General features: G+C 52.4%; 1 protein-coding gene across 1 annotated transcript; it reads right to left on the bottom strand.

The window, feature by feature from the left end:
- Positions 1 to 7,277: 7,277 nt before the first annotated feature.
- On the bottom strand, positions 7,278 to 10,688 carry LOC104047798 (olfactory receptor 51H1). The gene has a single exon (XM_064441652.1). The coding sequence runs from the start codon at positions 10,667 to 10,669 to the stop codon at positions 9,713 to 9,715; it is 957 nt and encodes a 318-aa protein (XP_064297722.1). The 5' UTR covers positions 10,670 to 10,688; the 3' UTR covers positions 7,278 to 9,712.
- Between the last annotated feature and the right edge of the window lie 1,665 nt (positions 10,689 to 12,353).

Genomic DNA, 12,353 nt, shown 5'->3' with positions numbered 1-12,353 from the left:
TACCACACTGGCGCCAGTTCTGGCTTCCTTCTTTTCTCCTAGTGAGGAATTCCTCTGTCTGTGTGTCCACGCACAGGTCTGAACCGAAAGGTGACGCTCAGAGGTTGCTGCTGTGGAGGTTCCACCTCCCACCAGCCCAGCAGCATCCCTCAGGATTGCTCCAGACTTTGCAGATCCAGGGCAGGGGAGGAAGGCAGGCACGTTGCCCATCCTCCTCTGCTTCAGAAAGTTTCAAAAAAGGCTCTTTGATCATATGCAGTTTTCTTTGGCTGCAGCAGCTGCGTTGAGCTGGACAAAAATATCCCGGTTGCCTGGAAGGAGAGATTGCAGCCCAGAAGGAATGTCTTCTCCTTGGCAGGCTGTCCTTCCCGCTCGCTTCCAGAGGAGCAGCTGACTGCTTTGGCACCAGCAGCTCTGGCGTCACCAGCAGTGACACAAAGCTCTTCCAAGTCGGCCATCTACTGAGGCTCAAAAATAGCAGTGAGGAAAAGAGCTTGGCAGGACCGGGACAGGGAGCAGCTCTCCTGATGACAGGTTCCCTGGAGGACCGTGCAACCCTGGGGCCAGGCAGCCGTCCTGCTTTGGGATCTCCCTTGGGCCCCAGGCTTAAGGGGAATCCCTCCCCTGCTGAGCTCCAGGGATGAGCCTGCAGCACCAGCGAACCACCCGGGGGAGGTTCCTCCTGCCGGGCCGCGTGTGTGCAGGGTTGTGGTTGAGGGTGGTGGAGCCCGTTGGGACTACAGCCCTGGCCTGAGAGGTGCGGGGAGATGCTGGAGAAGCATGCCATGGGCCAGGCTTTGATCGTGGTGGGAAGCCACAGAAGCACAGAGTCACAGAATCATCTGGGTTGGAAAACACCCTTAAGATCATCGAGTCCAACTGTTAACACTACCAAGTCCACCACTAAACTGTGTCCGTAAGTCCTGGAGAAGGATGGAGAAGGGAAGCTGGAGAAGGGAGGCTTCGGTCAGGCTCCAGTTTGGGGTTGCAGTAGGTGCATGAGGGACTTAGGTGAGGCAGGACTCAGGTCTGGGGCAGCTGTACATGTGCACGGAAGAGGGGAGGAGAGATGAATCCCCTGGATCATGGTCTGGACCTGGAAACAGGGTTTGCTGCAGACACCTCTGTGAATATCACCACTCCAGCTCTGGAAGTTGTAACAGCTTTGGAGGGGCACAGGAGGTCCCTCCCTTCTGCCCATGCCCTTGCTGCTGTGCCTGATGTCAGCAGCAGGTCTCCTGCGCTCTCTCTGAGGTATCTAAGCTGGCTGCAAGACTCTGTAGTCTGAACTGTGAAGGGCAGGATCAGAGGTGGTGAAGCCCACATGCGCCTCGACTCACGCGTTTCTGTGCAGGGCTTCTGCGACTCTTCCAAAACTGCAGAAACCCTCGCTGGCTCTGCTCCTGTGCTGCCACCGTGCCAGGAAGGCACCGTGCAGTAGCTGCGGGTAAAACCCTCCCAAACTCTCCCAGGTTCTGTCATACAGATGCATTTCTGTCTTTAGTGCTCATCACCTTGCTGCTCGTGTATTTTTTTCAAGTGAAAACCCTCATTGAGTTGTTGCTAATAGAAATCAGTCTTCTGCCAGAGCACCACAGCCTCCAGCTCTATTATCTGTTCTAAAGCTGGTCCACTTTGACGTCATCACCTTATGAACAGCACGGTGACCTCAGCACAGAGCTTGGAAGAAATTACGGAGGCAGACAGTGCCACTCCAGCACGGTTTTCTGCAGGTAGCAGAGCAGTTACACCTACATGGAGCACTTTTAAACTGGTACAACTGCAGCTGGTTCAGAGGCCAAGCCACCTGGACCCTGTCAGCAGAAAAACAGTGTCTTTAACTGAAATCATGACAAAAACCCTGGGTAAAGTGAGGTGGTGTCAGCCAGTTTCCCGTGCTGCCATGAGTGACACACAGGAGACCCTCGGTCACTGGCGCTCCATCCCGCAGAAGTGAACGAGCTTTTGTACGGACAAACATTGACATATTTAATGCCTGACTTGGTACATCAGGTAAAAATACAATGGGGGGGATTGAGAAAATGCAGAAAGGACAAGGAGTCCTGTCGCAAAGGCAGCAGACTCTCTGCTTTTAGTGTGCGGGGTGGAAAATCAAACAATCCCAGAGAAATCTGCAAACATTGCAAAGCCCTGTATTTCATTTTCCCATATTAAGCAAAGCTGGTAGATAGAGGTGATTCAGAGGCAACTGAGAGGTGAGCATAGGTCAACACGACCTGCATGTAATTTGCTAAAATACAGACTCAAAGCAGCACCATGTACAGCATGTCCCAAGCCTCCACCAGCAGGATAACGTTGTCTGGAGGCTGTGAATAACACCCGGGATGCCATAGATTTGCTCTGATGGGGAAGGGATGTCGAGGCAAAGCTGCGAAACTCGCTGCCGGTGTGTGATCTCAGTGTGAGCCGTGCCTGTCCCCCAAAGCCAGCGGTGCATGCCGTGGCTGTTGAACAAGCATCATCCCTTACCAGCATGGTTTCCATCTCCTCTGCTTGCCACCCGCAGCACAGCTTTGCCAGGAAAGGCCAGCAGAAGGAGAAGGCACAGCGTTAGCTGTAGAGAGACCACTGTTTTGCCAAAAACAACGACAAAAAGCGTGTGTGGAAGGCACACTTCATGTCTAGGTGCATCCCCAAGTGCCTAAAATGGGATAAAATTGGTCCAGGTGCTTGCTGGGGGCAGGGACAGCTGTGGTCTGCTCTGCAGAAGGAAAAAGAAGAATGGTGCCCATTAATTAACCAAACAAAGGGTTTCCAGGTTGCCTGACCCCACCTGGAGCAGGGTGGCAGGATCACAGTGCACAGTGCAGGAATTTCACACGTGTCTTCACCCCACCTCACGAGGTTTAAAGCGATCAGAATTCCAGAATTTCATTTTGAAAAGGTCTAAAAGACCTTGGGTTTTGATCTCATCAACATATCTTTGTATTCTCTAGGATGAAGTAGTTTCATTCTGATAAGGCCAAATGCGTCCATTCACCTTTATCAGTCCGCTATAACGTCTGTGTGCTACAGACCGGGGCGCTGGGCTGCGCCTCGAGATATATATATGCATGTATATATAAAATATGCATGTATAGAAGTCAAATATTCACACCAGCCATCTCCTGCGTCCTGGTGTCTGTGCTGATGGGGAGGCTGTGCCTGGTGACATGGGTTAACACCCTCTCTCAAAAAAAGCAGAGCAGCACTTGGGTTTACATCGTGATTTTAAGAAGCTATCGCCACACGCATCTCAGTAACAGCAGCAAGGAAATGAGAGCAGAGATGTGAGGAGAGGCAGTAACAACGTTACGTTGCTAATCTCAGTCGTTTCTTCAAAATAAATCACTGTGACATCATCAAACCAGGCGAAATTCAATCTGGCGCATGATAACATTTTCTCAAAATGTTATCAGATGACTCTGCTTTCAAAAGGGACCGGGGGAAGAATCAAGAGGATTTCATAACTGACATATGAGTAACTCTGCCGCTGAGCGAAGTCAGGCCCTCAGGCACATACAACCTTTTGTTTGTTTGTTTCACAGGCTGGTTGTATGTTTCAAACAGTTCCTCAAAGAGCCAGCAGAACACACCAGCCAAAGGAGAAATACCAGCACAACCAGAGATGCAATCCAAAGGGCTGCAGGGAAATTTTCCATCAGAATTTGCATTCATAAATCTTCCAGTTCCTTTGAGAAGCGATTCTGTGACCAATGGCTCTTTGGACAGGCTGGTTTACAGGTCTGCAGAGCTGCCTGGCGTTCCTGCTGGCATTCACCTGGCCGTACAGAGGTGTTTCCCCAGCCTGGGCACAAGCACCGCTCCCTGCAGCAGACGAGGAAGGGGGGAGTCAGGGAAGACTGACCTGCTGGTTTCAGGGCTCTGAGGCGCTTCTCCCGGGATGTCCAGCATCACCACAGGGGTCAGAAGATGAGACACCATGAGGACTGTAGGGCCAGCCGCAGGGTGCTGTACTCAGGTCCCACACGTTGTGGCCTTTATGCCTAGGGAGGACATCCTCGCTGCCCCCAGGTTTTTAAAAGAGTATTTAGCCAAGTCAGAGCCTGAGACGACAACGCAGGTATCTCTGGATAAAGTCACTGCTCCTACTTTCTCCATTGAAAAGGTTAGAAGAGTTGAGGTATTTCTCCGAGGTCATTAGTCTGATTAATTCCCAGAAGAGCACTCCGACAGGGACACACAGCCAAACCAACCTCATTGAGGAAGAAGGTGTGGGGAGTGCAGCAGGCAGTTTCCATGGAATCAGGCCAAATCGGGCTCGGCATGGCTGGTGGGATCGGCAAAGGTAGGACTGGATCTGTGAGGACTTGCATAAAATGCAAAATATATCTGGGTGCATGGAAGCTTCTCTTCACCTTTGCAATAGAGAGGACGTAGAGTTTCTAGCGAGTGGAAGGAGATCAGAGCACAGAGGCTGGACAGAAATGTCACTGGTGCTCATCAGGATGGATACCTGATGGTTAAGGATGCTGCTGTTGCTGGGCAATAGTTTCTGGATGCTGCAGACCAGAGTCAGTAATGCAGTACCCTGCAATAGAAGCAGAGTTTCTATTCTTAGGGCACCTAACCAGGCACCCTAAGGACCGTCGGACCATGACGCTACAGTTTTATGCTCTCCATCCTGTGCTAATCCTAGAAATCATAGACAATTGGGTCAAAAGGGACTTGAAGAGGTCATCTGGTCCATCCCTCACACGGAAGTGTGTTCCCAGGTTTCTAAATGAGGCTGAATAAACTCTCCCTCTCTGCAAGAGACACCACGGTAGGGCCAGGTTCACTGTGCTTAACCAAGGTGCCAAGAGGAGGACGAGGACACGGGAGAGCCATCCTGTGGTGACAGTGGGCAGCAGTTCGCCGGCATGGGCTGGCTGGGTCCCTGCATTACCCAGCGAGGTCACCCTCAGCAGCCATGAGCCCTCATTTCTCCCACAGCTGAAGGTTTGGGTTATTCTGTGAATCCTAAACCCACCCAGCATAGCTCACCAGCTGACTGACAAACCTGAGCTTCTTGAAGGACACTTGTGGGTCAAAAGCTGAGAGTTTATCCATGCGTGACCTACAGAGCTATAAGCACCTCCAATGGGTCACACCTGCCAGGTGAAATTTAAGATGTTTGTTATCTAGGATGTGGTTTTGGGGGTGGAATTTAGTTTGAAGTTTCCTTGTCAGAGCACCTTAGCTCACCTTAGAGAGGTGCTCTATGGACTGCATTGGCTCACCACCTCTGACTGTCGTGGGAGCTTGGACCGTGGGCCCACACGTAGTCCCAGATTTGGGACACTGAATGCAGAGATGAATCTAGAGAAACTCTGAAGCTGGATTTTTGTAATTAGCCCTCAGCACTTTGTAAAGCCATATGCCTTTTTATGGTGTCCCAGTTTGTGTACGTAAAACATCCAATTCATTTTGGCCCCAACCACGATCTACTTCATTCTCAAGGTTGAGATTAATGTAGGGAATTGGAGTTAAATCCGCTCTGTCCACCATTGTGCAAACATATGGTATGGAGATATAAACAGAGGCGTTTGTGGTCTTAAACTAGGTCAGAACACTAGTCCATGCCCAATTCCAAAGACAAAACAAACTTTCCCAATGAACATGTAACCCTCCTCGGCATCACCCCATTCATACTGACTTACTACGAAGTTCCCTGGACCTTAACAGGACCTCACACTGGTGAAATCCCACGATGCATAAGCAGAGGAATTGGATGGTTGCTACTAAAAAATAATAAAAATCCCCCAGCTACCTCAGCGGTACACAGCAGAGTACCCCAGACCTGAGCCAGTGTTGGCGCTTGCCTGCAGACCCCTTTGACTTTACAGATAGGGCCCAGTTTTTATGTCTTGCAGAGCGGGTGAGGTTTTACCAGTAAGAAAGCTGTGCTGCTGCAGAGACCCTTCCCCCTTTCTTGGAAGAAAACCCCTGCGAAATCTGTTAATACAAAACCAGCTGAATCCACTGCAAGGGCTGTGCATGGTTAGCTGTTTCAGTACGAAGGCTGCACGCCCAACTAAGATATGAGATTGGTGCAAACCGCAAACGTTGGCCAGAACAAGAAGCGAGCGAGGCAGCGTCTGGACGTCATTTATTTCCACATCCCTGTGTAGCATCATCAGAGCCACTGTACTTACCAGGCTGTGAAGCTGCCGGTGTGAAGTAAAAGCCGACAACTTACACTGTTTGCTGGCAAAAGGGAATTTTCTGATGGCAGATGTAGTATGTAGGAACAGGGCTGAGCAAACGCAGATAAGAGAAAGAGATCGACAGGTGGAAAGCACTTGTAGAAAAATTGGTATGTACATTATTGCTTTTGGCGCCGTCAGTGGAAAGTCAAACACAGAAAAACAAACAGCAAACTTTGGGAAGACGCGTGGTCCTGTCAATTATTAAATGAAGCTGGCAAATTGCTGTGACTCAGAGGCAGCTGGAGAATAGCTGGGTTTGGGAGCTGCAGGTATGGTGAACGCACGCAAGCCTCAAGGTAGCACATTTCATATTGCAAACCTGAATCAACACACGGCAAGGTACCCGGCCACGTTACTCAGTAAAGCGAGTGAGAGGTCTTTAGGATAAATGGAAACTAGAATTACTGAGAGTTTCATTACTCAGCATCACACAGACCTTTCAGGATGCACTGCATTAGCTGCGCTCCATTCCTGAGTGAGAGGCCACCTCCAAGAGGGCTGGGAAGCCCCGTTAGCTCCAGATGGACAAACTGCCGTATCGTGTCCGTCCCTGGAAGGAGCTGTCTGGGGCTGGGTCAGCCGGCACTGCTTGGCTGAAATGAGTGACGCGCTCACACTTTAACCCGGTTGTGGATTTTGCCTGTGAGGCAGTTGGTCCAAAATGGTGTCAGCCCTGGGGTGGCCAGCGGGGGCCGGGCAGGGATGGGGCCCCTGTGCTGGGCCCTGGGGAGGCCCCACCTCGAGTGCTGGGCTCAGGTTTGGGCCCCTCGGGACAAGAAGGGCCTGGAGGGGCTGGAGCGTGTCCAGAGAAGGGCAGCGGGGCTGGGGCAGGGTCTGGAGCACAAGTGTGCTGGGGGGCGGCTGGGGGGGCTGGGGGGGTTTAGCCTGGAGAAGGGGGGGCTGAGGGGAGCCCTTCTCGCTCTCTGCAGCTGCCTGAGAGGGGCTGGAGTGAGGGGGGGGCTGGTCTCTGCTCCCAAGTCACCAGTGACAGGGCGAGAGGGAACGGCCTCAGGCTGCGTCAGGGGAGGTTTAGGTTGGGTGTGAGGGAAAATGCCTTCCCTGCCAGAGGGGTCAGGGGTTGGCACAGGCTGCCCAGAGAGGTGGGGGAGTCACCGTCCCTGGGGGGGTTCAAAACATGTAGACGTGGGACTTGGGGCACGGTTTAGTGGTGGGCTTGGCGGTGTTAGGGTAACCGTTGGACTTGAAGGTCTTAAAGGTCCTTTCCAACCTAAATGATTCTATGATTCCGTGAAAACAGCCACCAGATTTGCCTGCAGCTGACACGCATCAGCCGCATTAGCCTCCAAGGGAACTGCTCTGTACCTCAGGGAGCTGCTCTCTGCCGTCCACACGCAGATTACAGCAACGTCTGCTCTTCCCCATGGCTTGCCCAGCCTGACACACTGGATTTAGCAAAACATTCAAGCACAAGATAAACTGCTTCTTTGTGGGCTCGCCCAAAAACATACCCGTGGTCATTGCACAGCGTAACACTGTTGAGTACTCAGCTCTCCGTGGGTAGGTTCCCAGCTTCTGACCTCTTGTTGGCAGATCAGAGCAGCTTGACATTTTCAGCAGGCACAAATGGACATGCACATCTGCTTTACAGACCCTTGGAAAAATACAGGAGAGAATTCTGGCAGCTTCCCAGCCATGAGGCCCAGAGCCTGCATCTAAGCACTCACATTTGCCTTGCATCCACCTTTGTTTCTGCATGGAGTATGTTTTTCCTCCTGCAGACACCAGTTTCTTCCCAGCATCTGACTGACATGATGCTTTGTAGCATACACAGCAGCACCCGTATGTTCTCGCTGGTTTTACTACTTGGCACCTCCCAGTGACAGTAACTGAGAGACTGTGGAAGAGACGGAGCATTTCCTTCCCCTGATGAAAAAGAAAAACCCAGGTACAATTTTCCCATAACTCTCTCCTGCTTGCCAAAAAGAAAAAAGGATCTAACTCCCTTTCACAGCACTGATCCTTGTCATTTGGATTCTCCATAGCAGCACCCAGAACAGCTGGGAGAAGCTCTCGGTACATTTACTAAAGCAGCTTTTGGAGCTGCAGGGGGTGGGTGGGAAACAAATAAAAAAACAAAAGGGAAACACCCAATTTTTTTCTCACTACCAAAGCCCTCCAGCGCATCCCTGCAGTGCGCAGCATCTCCCACTTCACTGGGACCTGGTAACGTGGCCAGGGCATCCCAAGCTCCAGTTCTGATCCCTGACCCTGTAGCTCTTTGCATGGCTGGACACCGACCCTGCCAAGTGCCTGCACTGGAACGGGTGGTTTCCTCTGCCTTCCCCCCTCCCCAGCGGTAGCGCTGCTCGCCGCGGCACTGCCGCACACACACGAGCTGGGGGCTGCTGCGCTCCCACCTGCAAGGTCACGGCTCCTTTTCACCCTGCTCCCTCCTTCCTGGCCACTCGGCTGCTGGGATGAGGCAAAAGCTGGCCTGAGTTAGCCCAGAGGAGGAGGAGGAGGAGGGCAGCCCATGAGGAAGACTGAAGGCACTGACGTGGGGGCAGAAAGGAGCAAATGGTTTGGTATGACCCTGCAGACACGACAAGGCCACAGGGATTTGGCTTGCATGGGGATTATTTTACACAATGACAAGGGTGGTGAATCAGGAGGTAGATTGCCTTGGGACAGGGCGGAGGCTCCATAATGACAGCCTGATGCTCCGAAAGGGGCACGAATCCCATCGCTTTGGCATCACATGCATCCCCGAGGAACCGTGGCAATACACACACAGCACCACATCTCGCGGGGTGCGCCTGGGTTGCACCCGCGCTGCCAGACCAGACCTGCCTACCCTCGTTTGGATCGTAACCTGGGAGGTGGGGAGAGATTTCCAACATGTTCCCAAAAGAGTTACGGGCAGAGAAGGTGATATCATGAGACAGTAGAAACAACACACTCCCCTTGCAGACCCTGCAATGAGGTTGGACTCGATTTTCTCATTTTGAGCCTTAGGTTACAGCCCATAGGCCATTAGTGTCTGTCTATCCCCCATAACCATAAAGAATCAAATTATGTGTATAACGAAAGCTGAGGAGTCTCATCTGATCACAAAACCCTGGGAACCGACAGCTTCATATAACGCACCAATACAGGGATATTGTAATTAAAAGCACAAGTCTGGCAACACTGTACTTCTTCAGAGACCGCTGTTAGCAGCGAATCCCTTGACGGAAGCCTGCTCTCAGCAGTCCCCTCTCTCCCACCTGCAGGGGGGTCAGCGGCTTCGCACCGCCACACCAGCCCTGCCCTCTCGCAGACTTTCTGAGAAATGGGGCATCCCAAAATATGGGAGGTGGAATAACGTGAATTGCCATAATCCGTCCCTCCACGGAGAGGGAAAGAGCTGTATCGCAGAAGAGGTGACAGGTTTCTTCTGTCATGACTAACTTCCCCTGGGAGAAGACGTTGCCCATGAACAACCAGTCTGGAGAGGAAGGGAAGGAGGAGACTGGCTTTGGGTCATTGCTGCTCTGGGACTAAACTTGCTGCTGGGACCCTCTCCGACAGAGCAGGATGAGGATCCGCCTGCGGATCTGCTTGGTTTTCCAGCTGTACACGAGTGGGTTCAGGACAGGAGGCACCAGGAGATAGGCGTCAGCCAGGACCATGTGAGTGAGGGGGGGCAGGTGCTTCCCAAACCTGTGGATGATGGACAAGCCAATGAGCGGGATGTAGAAGATCAGGACAGCACAGAGGTGGGAGATGCATGTGCTAAAGGCTTTGGCTCGTGCTTCGTGGGAGGCGATGTTCAAGATGGCTCTGATGATCATCACGTAGGACAGGAGGATGGTCAGGGAGTCCAGGCCCTTGGTGAGTATCACTGCGATGAGCCCATACAAGCTGCTGACCCTGATGTCCCCACAAACCAGCCTCAGCATGTCCTGGTGCAGACAGAAGGAGTGAGACAGGACATGGGACCCGCAGAAAGGCATCTTCTTAATAAGGATGGCAACAGGTAGTACCACACAGATGCCCCGCATGAAGATCGCCCCCGCCACCTTCATTATCAGGGAACTCATCAGGACAGAGGCGTATTGCAAAGGGTAGCAAATAGCAACAAAGCGGTCAAAGGCCATGGCCACCAGGACCCCAGACTCAATGGTAGAGAAGGAGTGGATGAAGTACATCTGAACGACGCACGCCTCAAAACAGAGGGAGGTGGACTCAAACCAGAAAACGGCCAGCATGGTGGGCAGGGTGGAGAGAGACAAGCCCAGGTCTGCCACGGCCAGCATGGAGAGGAAATAGTACATTGGTGTATGGAGGCTGTGCTCTGTCTTTATCATCCAGATTAAGGTGCAGTTCCCCAGGAGCATGAGGAGATACAGGCAGCAGAGAGGCAACGCCATCCAGTAGCTGCTCATCAGCAGACCAGGAATCCCGGTGAGGACGAAGGCCAGGGCACTGGACCCAGTCCTATTGGAAGATGACATCTCTCGGGCAGATGGTCCGGGGGTCTGGAAATAATAGTGTCTTGGAATAAAAGCCCTACTGCGAGACCCCCAGACACACCCCAGCTACAACGGTGTTGGGAGGAGAGGCTCCTGAGAGCCAAGAAACCTCTGTGCAGCTGCCCTCATGCATCTCTATCGCGTCAGCCAAGGAAAAGCCACAGCGGGCCGGCCCCGGGGTCACTGTCTGGGCTGTGCACAGCAGCAGATAATGAGGAAAGAGAGCGCATGTTTTAGCCTCCCCTAGTTCAGCCCCCAACGTTTAAATAGCCAGGGTTTTGGGATATTTGGTGCTCAGCCCTTTGGGAGATGCCTGAGAGCCGCTCAGCCGCGCAGGCAGGACAAGAGCCTGGAGCCAGGGCGCTCCTGCCTGAGGAAGAGCAAGGTGCGGGATGGAGACCTGGAGGTCAGCCCTGGCAATGGGGCTGGCTGCTCCCGCAGCAGCGGCAGGAGCAGCCCTGGCCATGCTGGTCCCTGCTCAGAGAGGAGAGGGGAGGGGGGACCGACGGGGAGGGAGCAAAGGCAGAGAAAGGTCAGTCTTTGTGCTGAACCGAATGCGGTCAGACCACAAGAGATAACGTCTCACTCTGAGATGAGGAGTAGCCCCGTTGTATTATACGTGACTATTGATTTCTTCCCTTTCTGTTTAAGTATGGCAAAATGTAAGTTTTAGGGAGCTTTATCAGCTAAACTTGCAGGTCAATTAACCGAACTAACCTTGATGGAAGGAAAATGGATTTATGCTTTACAGCTGCCAAAAAGATTAAATGGAAAGGAAGAAATTCAGAGGCTCAAATAAGAGTGTGAACCTGAAGCAGTGTTTTGTCTGCCTGAGGCCATTAGAAAACTCCACAGCAAACACCAGGTCTCCACTTAAGCACTCTGGAAGCCTCCTGCTTTCCAGGGCGGCTTCCCTGCCCCTGGAGCTGATTGCCCCTGGCAATCATCTGTGATGCTCAGAGATGGGAGGCTGGGGCAAGCGGGGAGGGGGGGAGAGCTCCTGAGAAATATTCATTCCAAACAGGCTTCTCTGCAAATGCATTTAAATCTAGTGCATCTTAAACGTGCCAGCTGCACAGCTGGCGGTCACAGCAGCACATCCTCGCCTCTTGCCAGGCTGATCCGGGAAAATATGCATGTCTCTATTCAGCTGGAAATGAATACATTTTGCATAACTGAGGAACACAAACTGATCGAGATTCACCCCAAAGTTTGTCTGCACATGCACACACACACATACGCACACTCTGAGCCCTCATCTGCTATCAGGAAAATAAATAAATCAAGTTTTCACATGGGCAAAGGGTCAGGCCTGAAAGGCAGCAGTGGGAGAGCAGTCGTGCCTGCAAACAGCTCAGGCCACCACGGTGCTGCTCCCCTCCAGCAGCCCGTGGAGCAGCTCCTCAGAAGCCGTCAAACACCTGCTTCCCTGGTTAGGGGAAGGAGTCACCTACGGACAGAAGTTAGAGCTGCTGGCCCTGGGATGAGGAAAAAATCTCCCTGAATCTGAGCCCAGCAGTGTGGGAGAGGGAGGACATGGAAGAGGTAACTGAGGGTGTAAAGAACCTAAAGCTGAGGAGCTGAAGACCCCCCCACTGTGCTCCGGTGCAAAGGCATTGGAGAAACGAACTTACACGTCCTAGTGGTGCAGCACTTGAGAGAATGA

The sequence above is a fragment of the Phalacrocorax carbo genome, chromosome 1 (genome assembly GCF_963921805.1).
Source record: "Phalacrocorax carbo chromosome 1, bPhaCar2.1, whole genome shotgun sequence".
In the NCBI taxonomy this organism is placed as follows: Eukaryota; Metazoa; Chordata; class Aves; order Suliformes; family Phalacrocoracidae; genus Phalacrocorax; species Phalacrocorax carbo.
The sequence above is the reverse complement of the archived record's forward strand: the minus strand, read 5'-3'. Positions and strand labels throughout refer to the sequence as shown.